At 43.8% G+C, this 22,767-nt stretch overlaps 1 protein-coding gene across 1 annotated transcript in view; it reads right to left on the bottom strand.

The window, feature by feature from the left end:
• Positions 1-65: 65 nt before the first annotated feature.
• The window catches only part of COL6A2 (collagen type VI alpha 2 chain), a 45,754-nt gene continuing 23,052 nt past the window's right edge, over positions 66-22,767 (bottom strand). The window contains exons 17-29 of the mRNA XM_083472777.1: positions 22,011-22,073; positions 21,547-21,609; positions 20,322-20,384; positions 19,875-19,925; positions 18,611-18,646; positions 17,761-17,823; positions 16,447-16,509; positions 15,475-15,510; positions 15,077-15,122; positions 13,994-14,146; positions 12,675-13,127; positions 11,580-11,618; positions 66-1,958 (exon numbers count right to left, since the gene is read on the bottom strand). Of these exons, the coding sequence (XP_083328903.1) occupies positions 1,351-1,958; positions 11,580-11,618; positions 12,675-13,127; positions 13,994-14,146; positions 15,077-15,122; positions 15,475-15,510; positions 16,447-16,509; positions 17,761-17,823; positions 18,611-18,646; positions 19,875-19,925; positions 20,322-20,384; positions 21,547-21,609; positions 22,011-22,073 (1,737 nt within the window). The 3' untranslated portion in view covers positions 66-1,350. The remainder of the gene's footprint in view (positions 1,959-11,579; positions 11,619-12,674; positions 13,128-13,993; positions 14,147-15,076; positions 15,123-15,474; positions 15,511-16,446; positions 16,510-17,760; positions 17,824-18,610; positions 18,647-19,874; positions 19,926-20,321; positions 20,385-21,546; positions 21,610-22,010; positions 22,074-22,767) is intronic.

Genomic DNA, 22,767 nt, shown 5'->3' with positions numbered 1-22,767 from the left:
TCGTAAAGGGTATTCTATGCTAGCTAACATGAAAGTGTGTTCTACTGCAATGATAAACGACAATATTTTTAAGCTAGTGTGAAAATGAGTTTATTTACCAAGAGTGCAATTTTGGCTCAAGTAAGGATGTTATTGCAGAAACAGCAATCCCAAGAATACACTGAACTTGCAATTTCATTGCACATCCATCAACATGTTTTGCATGATGTCTGACTTGATGATTCACACTGTGTCTCCAAGGAGAAGGTGCTTTGTGATTAATGCGGGAGAAAGGGTGGCAACAGCAGTTAGAAGGAGGAGAGACAGACTTTCCACAGGAAGGTTGGGTACGTAATAAAGGCACTCAGAAAGACAAAGTCTAATGCCATCTCATGCCAGCAGTGCTACGCATTGTGATTGGGGAAAGGGAAACGGAAACCTGAGGCAAGGCAAGGCAAGGCAGGTGGCTTTTGGCTTCTCCTTAAGCATGGTGTGAAAACTCATGTTGCAGCAGGGGGAGCCAGAGACAATCCAAAGTGATCCCCATAAAAGGTCTCAATGGCTGTCACCTGGACTGGAACAGGACGGTGTCAGCACAAGATGAGGGCCTTGCACGGCTCTTCACCCTTTCCCTGGCTCTTGGTGTTACAAAGCGGACATAGTTAAGCTTGCAAAGTACATTTAATGGATGCAAAGTACATTTAAGTGCTAGAAAATTCTTTTGCTGCAACCATTAAGCAATCGCATGAAAAAGCGAGGAAGAAAGTCCAGGCATTCACTAATGGAGTGGCCCAAAGCCCAGGACTCAGTGCTGATCATTTCCTGCAGCTGCTTTCACCTGTGAAAAAGGGTGGGATATGACACAGCTGCATAGGAAACACTGGCAGGGTTTCCTTGGAAAGAGAATAAGGAGGTTTTAGCACCAGGATCAGGACAAGATTCAAATTATCCCCACCTCCCAGTAAAGGAACCAGTTTCTAGAAACAGATGATTGGGACGTGAGGTGCTGATGTGTGGTGTGGGGATGGAAGGACAGTTTACTGGAGACCCTTGTTGGAGATGATTATTCTTTGTGCTGAATGTGAACACGTTGCTGTTCTTCTGTTTAGCACCTACATGATTACAGCAGCACAAAAAAATCTGTTTAAACAAAGTTGTAAGACATGACAGATTACACTGTGTAGTTTTGGATCCTTCCTCCACCTTGGTTTTAATTAGCACCATAAAAGTGAGTTGAGTTTCATCATGAAATTTAAAATGAGCCTACAGGTTTTGGCTATAAAAATAAATCCACCATTTGCTAAAAACCATATAACAATTTTAGGACATTAATAACTTTGGTGTGTGATGAGAGACTGCACTTCCCTGCAGCTAACAGATCCACCTAATGAATCTATCAAAGAAGCCAGGCTGGGAGAGGCTGGCATAGTCCTTCTCCCGGAAAATGGCTGCCTGGTCCCCCAGACCAATCTTCAGCAGAACGTCCATGTCCACATCGCTCCCTAAGGCCACCACGGTGGGCATCACATTCTGCTTCTTCATGGAGTCAACAGCCTCAACCAGGTTTTTGCTGCCTGTAATGCCATCTGTGATGAAGACAAATGACAGCTCGGCGTTGCGCCTGGCTGCTCTCTGCCTGTCTCTTGGGTTGATGACAATGTTGTTGACGGCATGGATGATGCCAGACCCAATGTTGGAAGAAGAGTCCAAGTATTTGATCTGATCTAAGGCATCCGAGATGATAGTGAGATTGTGTGTCAATTCAAAAGCCACCCTATGTTCGTTCTCACTTCCGTACTGCACAAGGGCAATGCGCGCATTCATATTGTCATTGTTACTTCTGGCCAGGGTTAGACGTCGGGCCACATCTTCAACAAAACGGTAGGCCCTCTGGAAGTTCAGTTCGCCAATTCTTTCAGAGCCATCCAGGAGGAAGACAATGTCCACAGGGCGCTGTGTGCACTGGGCAACAGCAAGCTCTGTAGGGGGAAAAGAAAACAGACCGTCATCCCTCTGGGGCTACTGATGAGGGCATGGCTTTCATAGACTCATAGAACTGAAGAGTTGGAAAGGACCCCAAGGGTCACCCAAGCCCTGCGATGTAGGGGGCGCGGCTGTTTTTCTAGGCTGTAAGGTCTGAAAACCTATTGACCTATCAGGTTGAGGGAATGTTTCCTCTGCTATAGCCCAAGAAACAGACGAGGGCCTGGGGTTGAAACCCATATTCAGCCATAAAGCCCATTGGGGCTTGTTAAGCAAATGACTCAACCTAAAAGGTAAAGGGTAAAGGGACCCCTGACCATTAGGTCCAGTCGTGCCCGACTCTGGGGTTGCGGCGCTCATCTTGCTTTATTGGCCGAGGGAGCTGGCGTGCAGCTTCTGGGTCATGTGGCCAGCATGACTAAGCCGCTTCTGGCGAACCAGAGCAGCGCATGGAAATGCCGTTTACCTTCCCACCTGAGTGGTACCTATTTATCTACTTGCACTTTGACGTGCTTTTGAACTGCTAGGTTGGCAGGAGCTGGGACCGAGCAATGGGAGCTCACCCCGTCGCGGGGATTCGAACCGCTGACCTTCTGATCGGCAAGTCCTAGGCTCTGTGGTTTAACCAATAGCGCCACCCGCGTCTCACCTCAAAGGGCTGTTTGAGGATAAAAGGGTATGAGAGGGAGAACCATGTATGCTGCCTTGGAGAAAAGGTGGGATAGAAACGGGATGCAAAAATTAAAAATACCCAGCATACTTCAAAGGAATATTGACAGTGGCAGATATGACAAGCAGCTAGTCCTGTGAATCAGTAAATAATCTAAATCAAATAAACCTCTTTTTCTGAACCCACATCTCTCTATTAACAAGTGAGTTCTTTCCCCACCAAAGAAAGAGTGAACAATACAAAACCTTTCAATGTTTCACATTCACATAACTGATTCATTTCCTCCCCTTGAATCTGGCACCAATATTTTCTACCTGAATGTTTGTAGAAAGTAAGGTCGTCATCTGAGATTGTTAAACACTGGACATGATATTTTGGGCAAAGAAGAGTAATTTATACAATGATCCAGACTTGAAAGAAAACCTGAAGTGCATTCAGGAAGGCAACTCAAAGTCAAACACAAAATGCTTAAAGCAGCTCACAAGAACTCCAGACAATAATGACCGAAGAGCCAACAATAAAGAAATATGTTATAATATTTGTTGCTCCCAAATTATACAATGAAGGAAAAGAAGGCTGCATACAAAGCCGAACCCCTGTCCATTTCTGCCCCAGGTGTGGTATTGCTTAGTACTTCAGACATCTTAGTTAAAGGAAGAAAACATACGTTTCAAAGAGGCTGCATCTACAAACAGCAAACATTTCTATAACTTCATGTCAGATATTTGTGGACTACCAGTTCTTCAGCATTCTGAGGAGGCTTTTCTCTTACATCTAAAAAATGATAACACCCCACCCCCGACTCCTGCAATTGAGGGGTATTTCATGCAGCAATTGGAAAAGTGTAATGATAAACTCCTTTTGGCGTGAAAGGGAGGAGTGGTGCATCTGATGGTCTCGGTGTTGGCCATCTGCTTCACAACCTCTGTGCCTGGGGAAGAACCTGCCCCACAGCAAGGCAAGACCTGGGCACAGAAATCTGTGGTTTTCTACACATATCCCCCCCCCACCTCAGTGACTTATTCTAAATTTAACCAAGCCAACCTGGGGCAACAGCACTTTGGGCTTGTCCACACTTCCAGCTGCCCCATTCTTTCTAGCCCTGGCCCTGAGAGGCTCTTCTTTTATCCGTGGGAAAACCTGCTGTTTCCCGCTGAATTGGAACAAACATCGATGGGGGTTTCTGTGGATTGACATTTGTCAGAGCAATCCACAATTCAGCGGTAAAAAGCGTGGAGCGAACAGAAGAAAAGCTGGATCAAATGGAGAAGACCTGGCAGTTTGTAAACTAACCCAATTATACACCCCCCCCTACTTTTGAGTTATCAATACTCTACTTTTAAGGATACCTGTAGATGTTATTGCTAGCTCCTTTTTAGTTGTACAGCTTGCGCTGTTAAAGAAACCAAAACGGACCTAGCAGTTCATGCCCCATGAAAAGAGGCCGCAAATGCGTAAAAACTCTTCATATTAAGAGTCAAAAGCTCCAGTCTTGCCTGGTGCCTGCTATGAACTAGGAGCTTACTTACCTGTATTATTTATGCCCGAGAAAGGTTCACATTCTCAGAACTTTCGAAAACTTCCTTGCCAGTGAGGGATATTGGAACAACAACTTTGTATATGCTTAAGCGCAGAACGCCAGGAGGACCCTGGAAAGGGTCTGCCTTCCTACCTTCCTTCCTTCAAATGGCCACTTTGCTCCCAGAACCTTCATGACTGTCCTGCCACGGCCACAAATGCAGCCACAACCCTCACCTGTTGACCATGCTCCTCAAGGGAGGCCATCTGGGCTGCAGGACCAGCCCTGTTACCCGAAAGAACACTCAGTCAGCTGCCCCTGAGGACCAGCCCAGATCCTTTCATTTATTTGGTAAATTTCTATAACACCCTTCATCCAAGGATCACAGGGTAGATTACAGTAAACCTAGCAACACTAGGCATTACAGTGGTGCCCCGCAAGACGAATGCCTTGCAAGACGGAAAACTCGCTAGACGAAAGAGTTTTCCGTTTTGGAGGTGCTTCGCAAAACGAATCTCCTATGGGCTTGCTTCGCAAGACGACAATGTCTTGCGAGTTCCTGCGGGTTTTTTCCCCTTCCCCCCTTTTTCTAAGCCGCTAAGCCGCATATCAGCTGATCCGATAAGCTGATAAGCCGCTAAAAGCCGCTAATAGCGCTAATCTGCTAATCCGTCAATGGGCTTGCTTCGCAAGACGAAAAAACCGCTAGACGAAGAGAATCACAGAACGGATTCTTTTCGTCTTGCGAGGCACCACTGTATATAAAAAAAACCCCTCTGCCTTCAGAGCTAACTTTTGAACCTGGAGCACCTTGTCTCACTCACGAGAACCTTGCCTGGTGATGCTTCTGCTTCTTTTAATGATTGGCTCTGCCCCCCCCCCCCGGATTACATTTTCTGTCACTTTAATTGGATTACTGTTTTCTCTCATGTTACTTTATGGAACACAAGGTGTGGGCTTCACGGTCTGCCCTGTCCTTGACAAGCCCACAGCTTTTCACATAATTTATATGATCTACAACAGATCTGCTCAAAGCATAGCTGATGGCATCCTGCAAGTCAGTGAGGCATCAGGCATAAGCCTGCATTTTATTAATGTTTGATCAGGGCTTGTATATTAAAGAGGGCTTAGATTTTTAAAAGTTTCATGCCAGGCAAGAAGGCTAGCTGCTTAAGAAAACACTGACAGTGTTTTCTTCCTAGACAAGGGGCCCCTTGATTGATAGCAGAAAACAATTCTCAAAGTCGTAAAAGCTGAAATTACAGACTGAGTAAGGACACTGACCCTACATGTTATAGAAGATAAAAAAGGCAGAGATAAACATAATTAATAGTTGGTAAATAGTAAAATAATGCCAATGTGCCTCCCAGTAAAATGAGCTAGATCTTCTTTCTAAGGTTAAAGACCAAATGGAGAAACATCTAGCTGGTAGAAAGAAAGCATTTTTTGGGAAGTCTTTTACAGCTGTTTCTTTCTTAAACTGAGAGAGTTAGAGGGCAATAAATGTTGGGAAGAGATAATGGGAAAAGCAGCTGGCTGAAGCAGCTGGAGAAGGGGGGGATGCAAACTGAAGAGGTTTCTTCTGAAACTGTTTTAAACTGAGTTCCTTTTTTACAAAGGCCTTATTCCTTTTAAGAGGCTACTTGTGTTGTGTATTAAATATATTGGCTTAAATGTAATTATGCAAAGGATTTAACAAATGCTAGATTCTTATTTCATATAGTTGTAAAGAGTTGTATTTATCCTGAAATTAAGTCAGCCACCAGCCTAGCCCTCCTGCCAGACAAGAAGACGCCATCCAAGCTGTCCTGATATATTAGCTGTCAGACATTTGTTTAGAAACCTTCAAATGAAGGAGATCTTTCAATGTTGATGTGAAACTCAAGATCCTTGACATATGTTTAAGATAAAAATTTAAGATTAACCATTTGTTTTAGAAGGCAATAGGGCAAGGAGGGCAAGAGGTGAGCTGGTAATTAAGATTCCTTGTTGAGACACATGTAAGATATATTACTACTTATTTGTCATTTATAGATGTAACAATATATAGCTCTTTGTGTTCCATATAAGGACAGGAGGATATGGGTGTATCTTTTTGTGATTGGTTCTAGCAATCAGCCAATAGGAAATTCAACCAGGCTGATTGGACAGAGGCAGCCACAGGAGGAGCAAAGGGGGCTGGATTAAGGGAATATAAGGGCTGGCCATAATGGCAGGAGGCCAGGCCAGAGCTTGGTAACCATATACCACTGTGCCTCTTATTTATTTGTCTGACAAATAAATAATTATTTTAATTTCTCTGTTGCTGCGTTGAATATTTCATTCCAGCTAAGCGTTAACCACAAGCAGGGTGCTACATCAGCTCAGCAAGGAGCCACAGAAGCAGCTACAACCATTTTTTAAAATAAAATGCAGTCGGTGGCCATGTGGGTCTTAGGGGCGGTTCCACATGTGTGCAAAGGTGAAGGCAATATCAGATGAGCAAATTTCATGTATTAGGACAAAAATTGCATTGGCCTGTGATCACGTCAGACTACAGTCACAAGACGTACACAGTTCGTTTGGGTCAACCTTGCATCAACTGCAAAATTAAAATTAAGGGGGTATGTAAAATGTGTGTGAATTCTGTCTTTATGATAAACCTCTGTTTGCCTCATGAGGTTGGAATAGTGGAAGGGGGACTTGCACAATAGTGGAAGGGGGACTTGCATTCAGAATTCGGTTCTGCTTGGCTAGGTGTATACTATCAATAGTTACTTGGGATTTAGCCAGTCATTACTGAAGTTTGCAGTGGTGGGAGTCGGGTGAAATTAGATTGCTTAAAAGTGTCTAGCAAGCAAGCAATCCCTCCCTCACTGAAGCCCTTCAGACAGTCTAGTTCCACCTGCTTTCTAATGCTTGGTGAAGAAAATAACGTTTGCTAGCGAAAATACCATTTGAAGCTATATGGGATTCCCCCCCACACACTTGGTCACAACTAATAATGATAAAACACAAATACTGAATTGAATAATTGTTCAGAGTCTTTTAAAAACAGGCCAATATATTTGTAGTTTTCCCAAATGTGTATTATAAATGCATTATTTCTTCATGCAGAGGCTGTTTTTGCTACAGTGTTGGAAATACAACAATAGCTTAAATGGATTACTTCTGGGTTGGATGCCTTATCCAGTTCTCTTATTGACTATCTATGGCATTTTGGGCTCAATCATGGGCCCTCATGTATCACAGACATTCGCCCACGCAAAAGGTGGCAGGACAGTCATCTCAGAGTCTCAAGATGTAGAATCTTCGTACTCACAAACCTAAATTTTCATTTTGCATTGCTTTTTACAGTAATAGAATATCCTTCTTAATTTCCATCAGTAATTTTGATGACAGTAGCTCACTAAGGAGGGCAAAAGATGTGCAAAATGGAGAAACACATATATACAAAAACAAACAAATAGACCAGGAATGAAACAAAGCCCACAGAGACCAAGTTCTACCAAGGACAATCCTCAGGTTTCCCTAGGAAGGACTTCTGTTGTTTGCTCCATACCAGTTTTGACCAGTGGATACTGAGCTGGGCAACTGATCTGGCAGACTAAGTTATTTCTAGGTGGGAGCATCCAAGGCTTTAGGGTGAAGACAGAGACAAGGGCTGCGTTTTGAATACACATTCCAAGCTGTGAAAACAAATGCTCTGGGAATGCTGTGAATGTGTGTTCAAAACACTTCGGCCACAGTTCAGAATATCTGGCTGCACCCTGAGAATTCAAGAGAGAAAATATATGGGATCAATGTTTCCTTCCGTTACCTAGAAAAGTCCTTTCAGTAAAAAGTCAGACAACAATTTATAGACAGACAATAGGGAGAGGAACACATATAGCTTTACAACACAGGATCAAAATTCCAGCTCATAAGTTTCTGCCATACTGATAGGCTGGCAAACAGACGATTTCCAACCACTTGGGAATGATCCGTGTTTGTAATGGTGTGAAGAAGCAGTCATCTGTAAGTGTGTTGGTAAACTGAGGATTCCTACGCTCCAAAAATCACTTCACAATTAAGGGAAGTGGGGAATAGGAAAGGTAGGGATGCAAGTGTGTAGTTCATATTTTGCAGCTTTTAGCATGCCCAGAGGCTGCCATCATGTGGTTGGCAAGAGGACTGTTCTTAGTCTCCCCACCCAAAAAGTCCACGTTGGAATGTTTCAAGAATATGTGAGTTTATCAGCACAGTGTGGTTTTTCAAGTGAGAAACTCAGGAAAGTCTGTTTTGGGGCCATTCTGCCTTGTTTGCTTTGTTCTCTACATGATAGCTCCATTTCTCCTCTGGCAAGGGCCAAATGAGCTGGTCTGCGTATAAGCCTTAAAAGCAGCTGAGACTGACTTTTTCAGAAGTTCCTATTTCTAGAAGCTTCTCTTGTTGCAATCGCCTAGCACTAATGAGAGCTCCAGCAAGATTTCTACAGATAAAGTGACATTTCTGACTAGCTTTGTGTTTCATAGGCAGAATGAAGTCCTATTCTTTTGACAGAGGCAGAGCACAGTCTCAGCAAAGGCCTATCACAGTATCTGGATCCCCAACAATCTCGCTGTGCACCATTTTAAAGGTGTCAATGAACAGGTCCATCCACTCCTGCCGCTCATGTCCAGTGGAAAACTTGGCTTTTTCGGCGGTATAGGCCAAGGTGGCCACGAGCTGGGTGTACATGCTGGGGTCCTGGATCTCCCTCGTGGAGTTCAGGAACTGGGCGATCATAGGTTTGGTGCTGGGGAAAGGTATCTTGTCTCCCTTTTCCATAGGGCGGAAAATAACTGGGTTTTCGATCCCAGGGTTCCTCCCATCTGCAAGTGAGTGTCAAAAGAATATTTTCAGGGCTTTCTGGTATGGCATGGACCTCTGGTTTCTATTCACTTTGATTCTGTATACCACACAGGTGTTGGGTTCTTAAAAGGGTGCTCACCTGGGTGGAGTTAGGGTGGAGCCTAGTGCCTTACAGATCTAGCTTGGCATAACCTGGGGGTTACTGGCTTTCCAGACTTCAAGCTACCTGACCAAAATGGTTCTCCGAGTTTTAAACTGAGGTGGTAACAACTACAGCTCTATGTTCCCTCTCATCCTCAAACAGAATTTTAGGTTCAGAAAGGATTTCTCTTCTACTGCATCATAGGAACGTCAACAGTCTATCAAGCGAAAGACCAACACCAGTGCCACCACCAATGCGCAAGAAGCAACGGAAAAGGATCCTACCGCATCAAACAAGTTCATTGACAGAGTTACAACAGGAAAATAAGAAGGATGAAAATGCAATTCACTTTAATGTTAAAGCTAATCAAGAGTGAAGCCACATTTGACAAATGAAGAGGGTGTCATTCCTTAGCCTTCTCCTTCCTGAACCATAGCCACTCCAAAATCCATATCAGAGGCTGGCAAACGAAAATATTAGAAAACAGTGCGGGAGCCATTCAGTCCGCATCTGACAAGAGTCTTAAGATGGGATGTGGGAGGAGGTATAAAAATCTTGTTGGTTCTGTGCAGGTTTCAGGTAAGGCATTTCAGGAAAAAGAAACACACAATGGCTGATTCATCTCCCCTGATAATACAAAAACCAGCTTTCACATAACCTAAAACCTGCACAGTACCCATCACAGTCTCCTTTGGAGGCCTGCTGCCTCCTCCCAGGTTCCATCTTCAGACCATTACCAGGTACAGACTGGATGGTTTCAACACCAGCCAAGTCCTCACTCTCATTTGTTTGCCATCTGAACCAATTATTTGGAACAATATGATTGGCCTAACAAAATCCCTACTATGGATTTTGGAATGATTAAATAAGTCATTACTTTTATATAGGATACTTGCTCAAGACATTCTCAAATCATACTTTTTATTGTGTATTTCTATGGATAATGGGTGGTATACAAATTTAATAAATAGAAAAAAATGAAATACTGTAATGAAAAAAACCCTCTTCTACATGCTTCAACCTCACGTAAAGAATGGAATGGCTTGTTTTGCCACTTTCCCTGGGAAAAGCCACATTTTACCACTGAATCAGAGCAAGTGGCAATCTGCAGAAAACTTGATTGCTGTTGATCCAATTCAATGGTAAAAAACAGGTTTTCCTGGGGAAAGTTCAGGGACAGAAAAGACCTGCTTGGACACAGAGCTTTTAAGCCAGACCTGTGCCCAGAAGCATGGCTCCTGACAGACAGAGACTCCTCAACAATTTGTCCATGAAGTTTGGTTCTAATGAATTCACGCAGCTGAGAAACTCAAAGCAAACCTGCTGAAGCTGATGGCCTGATCAGAAGAGGCTGCAGTGAACACTCCCTGTTCTATGTTCTAGGAGTTTAACTTTCTTTCACACTCATTCCTTCCTTCCTTCCTTCCTTTCCACTCAATTTATAGAACTACTAAGAACAAAAAAATACAACATGAAATTACAGGAGAAGGTCCTTCCATCAAACCACACAGAGCAAGCGTAAGCTTTACCATTAAAAAACTCTATTTTTATCAATATACAGCCGGCAACCATTTTAGGCCTGCCCCATTGATGCACTATTGCCAACGTCTGCAGAAAAGGACAAAATGGGGGGGGGTAAGGGGGGGCGCTTATGCATGCTCCACTGACACGAGCGGGGACAAGAAGAGAAACCAAATCTAAACTTAAATAATAGTAGGACTTATTAGAACAGCACTAGAAATACTACGCATTGATCAACTACCTTTATCTCTTTTAACTTAAGCAGGCTTTTGCCCTGATCTGGTTCCTCTGTTCTCTGTCAGTTATAGAAAGGGTCTTGCCTGATGTTCAGCTTCTAACAAGCCTTGACTGCGCAGTGCTGAACATATCCCTCTGATCCAGATTTAAAGGGTTGTGCTCTTTGGAAAAGCATAGCTCAAAGAGCATTTGGTTTTGTCCTAAACCTGCAGGCCAGCAGTGCCTTAGCATGAGTGTCCATCACACTATGAGGTTTTATCCCGAGCTCATTACACATATGGCCTTGCTGACTAAAACTGGTCTTCCTCACAACTCTGCAAATGTGGAGCATTTCACATTCTTCCTGTCCTGTCATAAACCTGTCTACTTGTTGTCTGGCTGGAGGACTGGAGCAGAAATCCCCACAAATGGAGTGTTTCTATCCTCTGACAGGCTGTTTCAGAGAAGGCTCCGGAATGGCCGCAATATTGGCGCACATTCTCAGGGCGTAAATGGCTATTCCCAAGATGTAAACTAGCTGTAATGCAAAAATACATTTACTTGGAGATATAGATAATTAAGTGTAATGGAATAATGTTTCAAAGGAGACGTATTGACATAAGCTCTCCCTCCCCCACCTTCTGTTTCCTGGACTAGAACTTTCCATTATTTCTCCAAATCAGATGATACAGCGAACAGGGAGGGGGTGGCAGGGACACAATGACAAATGCTTTTACCTGTTTGGCAGGGCAGTTCAGGGCAGACAATCTGAGGATCTGAAATAAGAATGAAGATGTTTGGTTGAAACCATGCAGAACACTATTGGTCTAATAATGGTCAGGCACACAGAAGTCAGAGGTTTCTGCAACCCAACCTCCCACGCCCCTCTCTATCCAGACGAGCAAGAGCTCAAGGACACAAATGCGCTTGAGAAGGAAACAGAGTCAGTCCCACGCACTGCATCCAGCAGATTCCCAAGAGCACAGGGTTCAACACCACCTATGGGGCAGTTTCCCCAACCGCTGGAGGTAAAAAGAGGGCCTTACACTTGGAAGTAAATCCTGTAGATCTAGGATTTCAGTCTCAACCAAGAGGCCACAGGGCATGTTAGTGGCCTTCAGATGAATACCTGGGGACTGGCAAACATGCCAACAGACTCTCCACGTTTGACTCCTATGATGTGTCCTCCAACAGTCCGGCTTTGAAATTTATTCAGAGGTTTCTAGTTGGCTCAAAATATGGTGACTGTACAAGTTCAGCAGGACTGGCTTGCATCAGGGCTGCACTATTATTTTCAGGATGAGTTTTAGTTGGCACTGGGAAGTGATGTGGAATTAGTCTGGGATATATGGTATTAAAAATACTGGGATTGTGTGGATTTCTCCCAATACAGTTGTACACAATTTATTTATTTTTTTACTTTTCAGTTTTAGTCCTTTTTGAAACATGTTGTGGACCAGTCTGACACCCCTTGGGAAAGGATGGGCCCTACATCCCATCAGAATGATGTAATGTAGCCTGCTATTGGCTTTGATGTAGCCCATTATGGGCCACTTTGAACATATGGTGCCAGGACAGAGAGAGAGAGAGAGAGAGAGACAGAGATAGAGATAGAGATAGAGATAGAGATAGAGATAGAGATAGAGATAGAGATAGAGATAGAGATAGAGATAGAGATGAGAGAGAGAGAGAGAGAGAGAGAGAGAGAGAGAGAGAGAGGCTGCTTTAAATTGGAGAGGCTGTGACCATAAACCTCAAAGCAAAAGCTGAGGGAGTTAGGATCACATTCCCACTACTTCGTTCCATCCTCAGCGGGGGCAGGACTGACAGACCTGGACAAAGTTCATGCTCCATGCTGTCGATGAACTCATCAGCCACCAGCTCCGAAAACAACTTCATTCTCTGAACTCTCTTGTCGTCATCACAGGCAATCGAGCTCAGGGTCTCGTCTTCCTCCTTCTTGTTGAACATGTCACCAATCCCAATGGCATGGACTGTGACCCCCTTGCTGCAGAGAGCCGGTAAGTTGGACTCGCTATCCCGGGGATCATGGCGCCCATCTGTAATCACCACAGCAAACACCCGGGCTTTGTCTCTCCGGCTCTCCTTGATGAGGGTGTTGTAGGCGAACTGAAGAGCAGAGGGGGTCCACGTGCCCCCAGCAATCCACTCCAGCTTCTTCACTGCCTCTTTGAAACTGGAGAGGGAGTCAATGCGGTCATCGTTCAGCTGGATGGCTTCGAATGTCCCTTCGTGGCTGTACTGCACGACCCCAACACGGGCGCCTGGCAGAGAAAGAAACCATCAGCTCCACCTCATTTCCCCTTAAGGCAGACATCACATTGCCCTGCAGCCAGAGAGCCTTCTGAAAACCAAAGGCTCTGTATCTTGGGCTAGTGGTTTAAAATCCTTTTCATTTAGGGGAACAGTTAAGAAAAAGCTGCCCAGATGTAGTACAGACTTATGTAAGGAATACAGGTGCCTGTTCTCTTCTGCCATGTCTCAAACACTTCCAGAGAGTGTCCCACTCAAAGCAGTTCTAATCAAAGGCATTTCTACACACACACAAGCTTTCCTGTGACAAATGCAGCACTTGCAGGACACAAAGTCAAAGTTGGATGTCCACAAGTCCTTTCGCTAGGGTCCTCCAAGGGGGAGGTGGCCCAGTAAGGATGGCTGCCCATGCTATTGTTTGCACTGCAATTTGGAACAGGTAAGAAACAAGAAGAGCTTCTCCTGTGTGTCTGATCTTCTCCACAAAAGAGTTAAGTCCCAGCTCTGCCATTAGACCTTCTGGCACACCTAGAACCATGGATTTCTCTCATTTGTGCTGCTATTTGGAGAAGGAAAGAAACAGCAGAGAGATTCCTGCTGTGATTCTCTTCTCTGTTCTTTGCACATGCCTTTTTCCCCAGGCTTCTGCACTTGCCACATGGCCCAGTGAGGGAAGGAAGGGAGCCAGGAGTTGGTGGCAAGCGCAGTTAGATGGCACACACAACACGATCATGCTCAACATGATCAAGGCAAATGGAACACTTCTAGAAACCAAGAGATATTTTAGTTCCCAATATTCGGTTAGGCACTGCATAAGCATCTCATCATCACATCTAATGTTCAGCAATAAAATCAGATTCTCAGCCATACCACTAACCTGTCTCAGATTTTGGATCCTTGGCTATGGAACCAAGTCTGCTCACCACATTTATGACAAAGTTCTTTTCCAGGGTGAAATTGGTGTAGCCAATACTTTCTGAGCTGTCTATAACAAAGACTAAGTCCAAGGGGCCACACCGCTTCTCACAGTCTACGGAAAGCAGAGACAGAGCAGTCAGAAGCTTTGCATCCAAACACCATAAAACCAGCTGACCACAGCACCAACCTGGAGGACCCTGGAACAGATGGCATGCTGTGTTATAAAGCCAAGTATCCGAGAGACAACAAGCAGGCTATTAACAGTCCTTCCTTGTGTTTCCCAGTGACTGCAGTGTTCTTTCCTAGAGACAGGCAGGACATGGTACGGCTATTTCCAGCTCTTGCCTCCAGGATCAGCAGTGGATACAGAGGAACAGTACCAAAGGGGTTGCTCCCAGCCTGGTTTCTGTATCTGGGCAGCACTGGAAAATGCAGTGGTGCCATCGCAGCTGAAAGGTCTACATACGAAGCACCTGTTCTTCAAGCCTTCTTGTAAGTGCAACCCCATGTAACCCAAATTTATACTTTGATTAACACTGTGATTTAGAAGTTTAAATGAGGAATGGGCATTTTTACATATTCACAAGATGGTGGGCCTGAGTCCGAAGGACGTATATTCTACCATACCACATCTAAGATTCTATGATAAAGCACCCAGTACTTTTAAATCATGGAGTGTACGAAGCATGATTGAGGCATCGCATCCCAAACCCAAAGCATGGTGCAACATTAACTCTCTCTCTCTCTGTACAAATTCCCCTCTTTCTCAACTTCTGGAGACAGTATTTCCTTTTCTTATACGTGATTAAACATTTCTTGGGAGTACCAAAGGCACAGTAAGATGTCTCTGCCAAACTCATGAAACCTATTTAGTCTCTGACCAAGTAAAGCTCCCACAGAAGGACAGAGGGAAATCACTGCATGACTGTGATCTTTGTTTGGGAATAAAATGCATCCTCCTGGGAGAGGCATCCTACGCTAAAGCAAGATTATGCAAACTAATTATTCTTATAAGTCCACAAGGAGAAGACTCTGAACCAACCACAACAGCCACAGGTCTCTCTGATGTATGCCATCACATCACAGTCCTATCAAGAAAAAGAAAGAAAGAAAATGAGTAAAGAGGTGCTCTGAATGTAAGGTCCTAAATTGTTTGACAGCATGACAAGATCTGGTAGGAAATCAGTCACTGCAGTTTGAGTGACGATTCTGCTAGTTTTCATTTGCATCTTGTCATTGTGAAAACTTGACTGAATAATACACAAGCTTTACTGTGCACAAGAGGACATCACTGCAGATTTCATCGGGAATATCTTCCACATAGTGGGAAGCAACCATTTTAATGTTCCTGCTATATTCCACAGTAAACTGGAACTGACACTAGATAGGTATCCCGCTCCACAGGTGGGAGAATAAATATAGGTTTTTCTCTCCACTTACGGTCAGGCCAGGATCTCCGGCAGGGCCAGGGCCACCCTATAAAAAAACGGAGAAGAAGACTTCAGGGGTGTTTCATCTCTCTCTCTCTTACGCACATTCAGCTATGCTCCATCCCTACTACTGGGCTTGACTTGGCCACAGGAACAGGGAAAGGATAATTTACAGGGCACACCATTTCCCGCAGCTAGAGACCAAGTTCCTTCTTCCCTCACAGAGGCCTCAGAACCAATTGCCTGGTGAGGAAGACAAGCAGCAGCCACAGGGGTGAAACATCATCATCATCACTACTGTTTTAAATAGGCTACCTACAGACCATTTTTACCGTTTTAATAATTTGCGAATCTTTGTACTGCTTTTACGCACGTCATTCTGGGAGCACTGGCAGCTCAAGAGCAAGTGGGCGGGGGGGGGATGAGCTATAAGTGGAAAAGTGGATGAGGCTTAAGAAGGACTTCCTTTTCCCTGTCCTTCACCCTCCAACATTCAGCTTTGTTGGCTGTCCATGACTTCTAGTGTTATGAGAGAGGGATTGCCCCCCCCTCCCTTTCTCTATGGCATGCTGGATTTTATAAACTTCTGTCATGCCTCCTCTTGCTGCCACCTTTCTTCCTAGGGGAGTTGCTCCACCCCCTGGATCACTTTGCTTTCCCCTTTCTGAAACTTTCCCAAATCCACAATATCCCTTTTGAGGTGAGCTGACCACTGAATTCAGATTCAGAATGCTCATCAAGTATAATACATATTTATTTTTTTAAAATCAACATTCTGAATTCAAGACATATCTGTTTTCTCTTCCTTAAAATGGAAATCTGTATTCCATGCAGGCTCAGGTTGTTCATTTCAATTTTTGAGTCTGGTGGCTGCTCCTGTTGTGCAGCAAAGAACTGCCCAGGGTCCTGTGATCCAGCTCCAGAAGATCAAAGGAAGGAGCTGGCAAGATCTAGGGCCCAAGGCGACACTCAGCTGCCGTACCTCGGGGCCTCCTTCGCCTGGAGGTCCTCTGGGTCCAGGCTCACCAGGTGGGCCAGGGTCAGCCTAGAAAAAGAGAGAGGGAAAGGAATGCATGCTTATAAGTTTAGCAACACGAATGGGAAAAAAGTATTTCAATTAACATGAATTCAGTGTCCTAGAGATCAGGAGAACCTCTGCTTGCTTACCCATCCTATCTACCCATTACAATGTCTCAAATAATTTTTTTTTACCAATAATTTCTATAGCACACAAAGTGTTTATTTATTCTTAGTACTTTTATCCTCATTGACAGTTGTGAAAAATATATGTTTCCTTCCTCTCTGCTATGAGAAGCAAAACTTCTCTCAAACCAGTTTCAACCCAGCTGGAGTATTGCCTGTCTCCAGCCTATCACATCATATTTTTTAATAGACATCAGCAACCTGAAAAGCAGGTGGGAATTACCAGATAGACAGACTGAGAAACCTAAAACCCTTCTTCCTCTCCATAGAGGACAAACCCAGAGGCTAGCTAGATAGGGCAGGGGCCTCCACATTTGTTTAGCCATGTGATTGAGAGAATTTATGCAGCATCAGGGATCACCAGTATGGGAAACACCAGTGGACACCAGAATTTCTCGCAACAAAGATGTAGAGATCAAACCTGCACACATTCATCTACAGACATCAGTGTGAACAGGTCTGGGAAACATAGTACTATCCACATGCACCGACACATGAATGTTCAGAAGAACATGTGAGGCTCAAACTGTGTGCCAATGGATGTGCCGGCCCTGCCTGCCTTTTGTGCACTGAGCAGAAAGGTCTGCAGGGGGGTTCATGCTGTGTGCAGCAGAACATGGCGAGAATTTTCCAGGCAACTAGTAATCAGGTTCTGGATCAAAGGGAGAATTTAAACTGCATTCAGCTCAGCATGATTAGAATATCCAAAGAGACTTTTGTGTTCAACGCTGTGGGCAGGGGCTGCTTGTGTGCCCCTATGCAGTTTCTGCATTCTTCTGAACAACTGAAGGGGGCTATGTTCACTGGCATTTAAAGATGTCTACACAGCATCAGCTATTTAGAAGTGTGGCGTCCTATATTCAGCTGGTGGTCCTAGAGTATAATTTAAAATTTATCAGGGAGCTCAAAGTTTACGAAAGACAGGCATTATCCCATTGTCTCCTAGACTTATCACCCCAAACCCTGACAACTGAAAGGCAACACAAATTGAAATTTAGCTCCAATATCTTTTGTGTACAGCAAATCCACATTGTGAGTCAAACTAACTGTTTATGTTCCACACATTTGTTAGTAATTTGTTAGTAATACTTACAGGTTCACCTCGTTCTCCTTTGCTTCCTGGAGGGCCTTTTAGTCCAAAGTCACCTCTTCCACCCTGTTCCAAAAAAATGTTAAAAAGAATAAAGATTTTTCTTTTCTCTACTGCCCCCCTTTTCAACCCCCCATTTATCTTTTGTTATTCATTTAAGGGCACTTCTATTATTCCTTTAAAGCAGTTCTCTGTGCTGATGCTTGAAGGCTTAGAGCTAAGCTGGAAGCACAGAGGAAAAGGACCTGAGCGCAGAATGCATTTTTTCACAGACAAAATAGCAGTAAGCCTGGCTGTATAGAGAAAATAATCTACGTCAACACTAGTTAAACCTTGTACTGCATACAGTCGTACCTTGGCTGTCGAATGCCCTGGAACTCGTACGTTTTGACTCCTGAACGCAGCGAACCCGGAAGTGACTGTTCCGGTTTGCGAATGTTCTTTTGCACCCCAAACGTCCGACAGGGCTTCCACAATTTCTGATTGGCTGCAGGAGCTTCCTGCAACTAATCAGAAGCTGTGATTTGGTTTTCTAAAGTTTTGGAAGTCGAACGGACTTCCGCAACAGATTCCGTTCTTCTTCCAAGGTACAACTGTACTTCATAATGGCACCAGGAGTCACAACACTGAGCCACCTGAGAATTATTTAATTGGGCAGAGCACAACGAGTGTGTGGTTTTCTGACTCACTTGTGCTTTGGTGTTCCACTGATATGAAAAACAAGCCACACAACAGCTTCTGTGTGGACACAGCCTGAGAAGTGGCCCTCCATATCCTCATAAGCATTTCAAAGAAAGAACAGGATCACTAGCTTTGTTGGCAGAATAAGGTGGCAAACGTGATCATACTATACCTCTGGTCCTGGAAGCCCCTTCTCACCTTTCTCACCCTGGAAACAGAGAAGAGCCAGTCAACTTTCAGTTTCATGGGCTTACCCAGACATAGCAAGGATGGACAAATTCTAAAGTAAATAACAGTTGTGGCCAACTAGGCATCTAGAGTTGCTGAGCACAGGAATTTTCCAGTGGGTCCAACAGAAAGCAGGGGCTCTTAGAATATCTGATTAGTAGCCTCTTGAAGTGACCTCAGTTGCTTCTGGACTGGGCAGAAATGGACGACTTGTTCCTCCACATGGTCTATCCTTCTCCTGAGAGAGTGAGGTGTGGAGCACCCTCACTAAGGGCAAGGCATATTTTATTAACTTATTTTATTTCACAAAATTTACTCTACAGCAGGGTTTCCCAAACTTGGGTCTCCAGCTGTTTTTGGACTACAACTCCCATCATCCCTAGCTAGCAGGACCAGCGGTCAGGGATGATGGGATTTGTAGTCCCAAAACAGCTGGAGACTCAAGTTTGGGAAACCCTGCTCTACAGGAAAACCTCTAGGTGTTTTACATGTCATAATCTAGAATATGCATTAAAAAGCACCAATAAAAGGAAATCAGGACTGATTTGCTCCCAGATTTCTTAGATGTGTCAAGGGGTTCAAAATGAAAAATGAAACATCTCTTGCAAAGATGTCTTTTTTCAATATTTTGCTGTACATTGGCATAATCTAATGGACTCAGAAAAATACCCTCTTCCTAATGTATGCTTTAAATAATGTGTAATATAACTAAAGCAGAACTAGGTTTTGATTCAGATTTCACCATTTTCCTTTCTTTCTTTCTTTTTTTATTTTTAATAGTTTCCTATGTCTAGAGGACACTTAAAACAGCAAACTGATTCTGGAGTAGCTTTCACCATAACGATGATGTACATCAAACACGTAAGGAAAATAATATTTACTTTTAATAATTTAATTATTAGTTATTTGCTCATTTGTCCATATCAAGAACCTTATTTTGCCTAATCCTAAAAGCTTAAAAACAGTTTAAAATAACAACATCAAGCCTCATTCATATCTCTGGAATGATATTAAAAATGAAATCCTATCTTAATAACATTCAGTAAGTCTAGAAAATGACAGCATTAAACTCATGGCCCCAAATGGCTTGTTGCCAGAGCCGAGTGGCCTACTCCGAAGGAGACGAAGAATTTCTATAGCAATTTGTGAAGCTTCCTTCCCAACTGAGGCATTTCAATGTGTGAATACTGTACGTGAACAAAACATACCGCAGCTCCTCTTGGACCGGGATAGTTAAAGCCAGGTCTTCCTCTGTCACCCTAGAACGTTGTTTTAAAAAGAGAGAATGATTCTTCAAAGATTCTATATTTGCAGAAATGGCCACATCTCCCTTCCTTTGGAGTACAGTATGTTAGGTCTTGGGGTTAAAAGGTCTGGCAAGCGAATGCGCATTGAGATGCACACTGAGCCACTGCAGAACTCAACTTCCTAATTTAGTCAGCAAGAATCCCCCAACAATAGTAAGTCCTTTAATACATTGAATTACAGATACAAAAAATCTGGAGCTCGGACTGCTTAAGGAAAAAGAGACTTTCTGTGGCTAGAAAATTACCAGCATTAAAAGAGGCCAGTGATGAGGCCTGCAGGATCAGACCAACACTACAATATCAAATGTAAACACAGTCCTGTTGATCAAAGTTACACTTATGGCTTACCTTTGGACCTGGCACCCCGGGGTCGCCCCTGACACCAGAATCACCGGGATCCCCTCGTGAGCCCTGCAAAAGAGTGTAGCATAAAGCGCATGGTGAGTTGGGGTGTGTGCTGCTGCTGATCTGTACGAGGGGCAGAGATGCTACTACAGTTGTGATTTTCAACACGACAATGATTCCGTATGACAGGAGGGAAGTCTCAGAGGAAACTCTTTTTGCTCACACACAAATGGGGGACAATGTTTCTGATATTAAATCCTAATTGACATGGAATTAATCTGTGACCTCAGAAAAGCTGAGACAAAATATTCCTAAAGCCTCCGCAGACTGAATTTTTTTGCAGGGATTTCATTGATGCTATAATAGTCCATCAATGGAAGATTTATACTAGATTGTCTGCACTCCATTCTACTTTATCAGTTCTTCTGTGAAGCTTCCCAGTATTTCTGCTTTACTGTCATTTGACAGGGAACTCCTGCGCTATGGAGCACAAGGAAAGCAGGACAAAAAATAAGGTAGAACATTTGTGATACAAGGAGTTACAGGATCTCAGCGGGAGGTTAAGGGACATGCACTGATCGGAAATGATGAAGGCTCAAACCATACTAAAAGTAAGATTGTGTTTCACCTCCCCAATACTGCCGTGAGCACAAATCGTCATGAATGTGCCATGGCAGATGAAGGTGATAGACTACATGGGACTGGCAGAAATGACCGGCAGAATCCGAAACCAGGGAAGAGAGACGGCGGAAGAAGATTGGAAGAAATTTAAGGACTATTTTGGGAAATATTACAAAATTAGTGAATGTTAAATAGATGTTGGATAGAATTTAAGTGGTTATCAGCTGAAATGATTAAGATAATTGGGGAAAAATAAAAAGAAAGAAAGGTGTAAAATTAAGTGAAAATTAAGGGTGAGGATTTGCTAAATGAATAATTTGAATTGGAATACAAAAAGGGGAGGTATGAGGAGGTCCGAGAAATAAGTTAAAGGAAAATAAGTGAATGAAATTATACGTGTTGTTAATTTTTTGTATTTTTGTTTTTTTGTTTTTGTTGTATAATTTTTGAAAATTTAATAAATATACTTAAAAAAAAACAAATTGTCACGAATGCACAACGAAAAGGATGTCTGCTGGGGGCGGATGGCAGACGGGGCTTCTCTTGCCAGCTGCATGGAGAGCAAGCCAACACCCACAGGCGGAAGAGGCGTGTGAATGAAACTTACAGGCTTTCCTGGTTCTCCCACACCACCTTGAGTACCTCGTGGGCCAGGCATTCCTCGCTCTCCCTGTGAAACACAGAAATGAGAGGGAGAGTCAGACCTTGCAAGAAGTAAACATTTCAGACTGTTCAAGGGAAGAAATACCTAATTAGTTAACAGTTGGCAGCTGAGATGAGGCAACTCTTTCCCTCCCCCACTGTTTTCTTGCGTCTGTCCTCAGGAGTGGAGCAGAGGATGTCCCCCGTCCCCCCCGATAAGATGTGCTCAACACTCAACATCATTTTGAGCCCCATTTTGCCGGATTCAAATTTGGCACTCCAATCTCATCAGTGTGAACATACACTGGTGGTGAAGTCCTTGATGGACAAGTATCTTCAAATGTGCTTTCAAATAAACTGCTTGGGGGGCCCCTGCTGCCTCCTGTGCATGGAGGGAAAATGTTCTGCCATTTTGTCATTCTTTCATACCCTGCCTCCCTTGTTTCCAACTTCTCCTGGTAGCCCTCTCTGGCCCTCAGAACCAGGGTCTCCCTGTGAAAGAAGAAACAAGGCGTTAGAGAGCCAATCTGTTCAGTCCAAGTTCAGCAAGTTCCTAGACCTTCTCTGGTGACAAGAAGTCTCACAGAAGCTGCAGCCATAGCTATAGCTACGACCACCAGCTCCCTGCTGCTTGAGGTTATGGTGCTTTTAGGCGGAATCTGTTACGGAATGAGTGCTACTTATGCATACAAGTTTGTATCATCCACATCACCAATGATTTCCTCAAAATGACAGCCTGGAGTTTTTCTTCATTTGATTTGGATTTACCCACAGAAAAATCAGATAGCCTGCTATGGACCTGCAAGCCAAGGCTCATTAGCATTTTTTCTTTGGATGGGTGGTTTGTCACCTGCGTGCTGTTTCAGTGGGTGGCCATGTGCTCCTCCTAGGAGGGTGACCAGTGGAGTCTCTCTCTCTCTCCATCTTAAGAAAGCAGACCTGAACTTAGGCAACCCAATTCAGAGGAGCTGCTCTCTCAAGACCTTGCAAGAGAGTGCATGTGGGGGATGACTTCTTGGAGGCTAATCACATAGCAGTAGGGTTTAGTCAGTCTTGTGCAAGAGCTTGGTTTTAAAAATTAAGCAACAACAACCTTGCATTGCAGGGGGTTGGGGTCCCTTCCAACACAATTCTATGAGTCTATGAAAAACAACAAATGTGCTTTTGTTGTTTTGCAGGCTTATTT

Source organism: Podarcis liolepis (assembly GCF_965112155.1).
Source record: "Podarcis liolepis genome assembly, chromosome: 1".
Classification (NCBI taxonomy): domain Eukaryota; kingdom Metazoa; phylum Chordata; class Lepidosauria; order Squamata; family Lacertidae; genus Podarcis; species Podarcis liolepis.
This window is presented reverse-complemented; position numbering and strand designations above follow the sequence as displayed.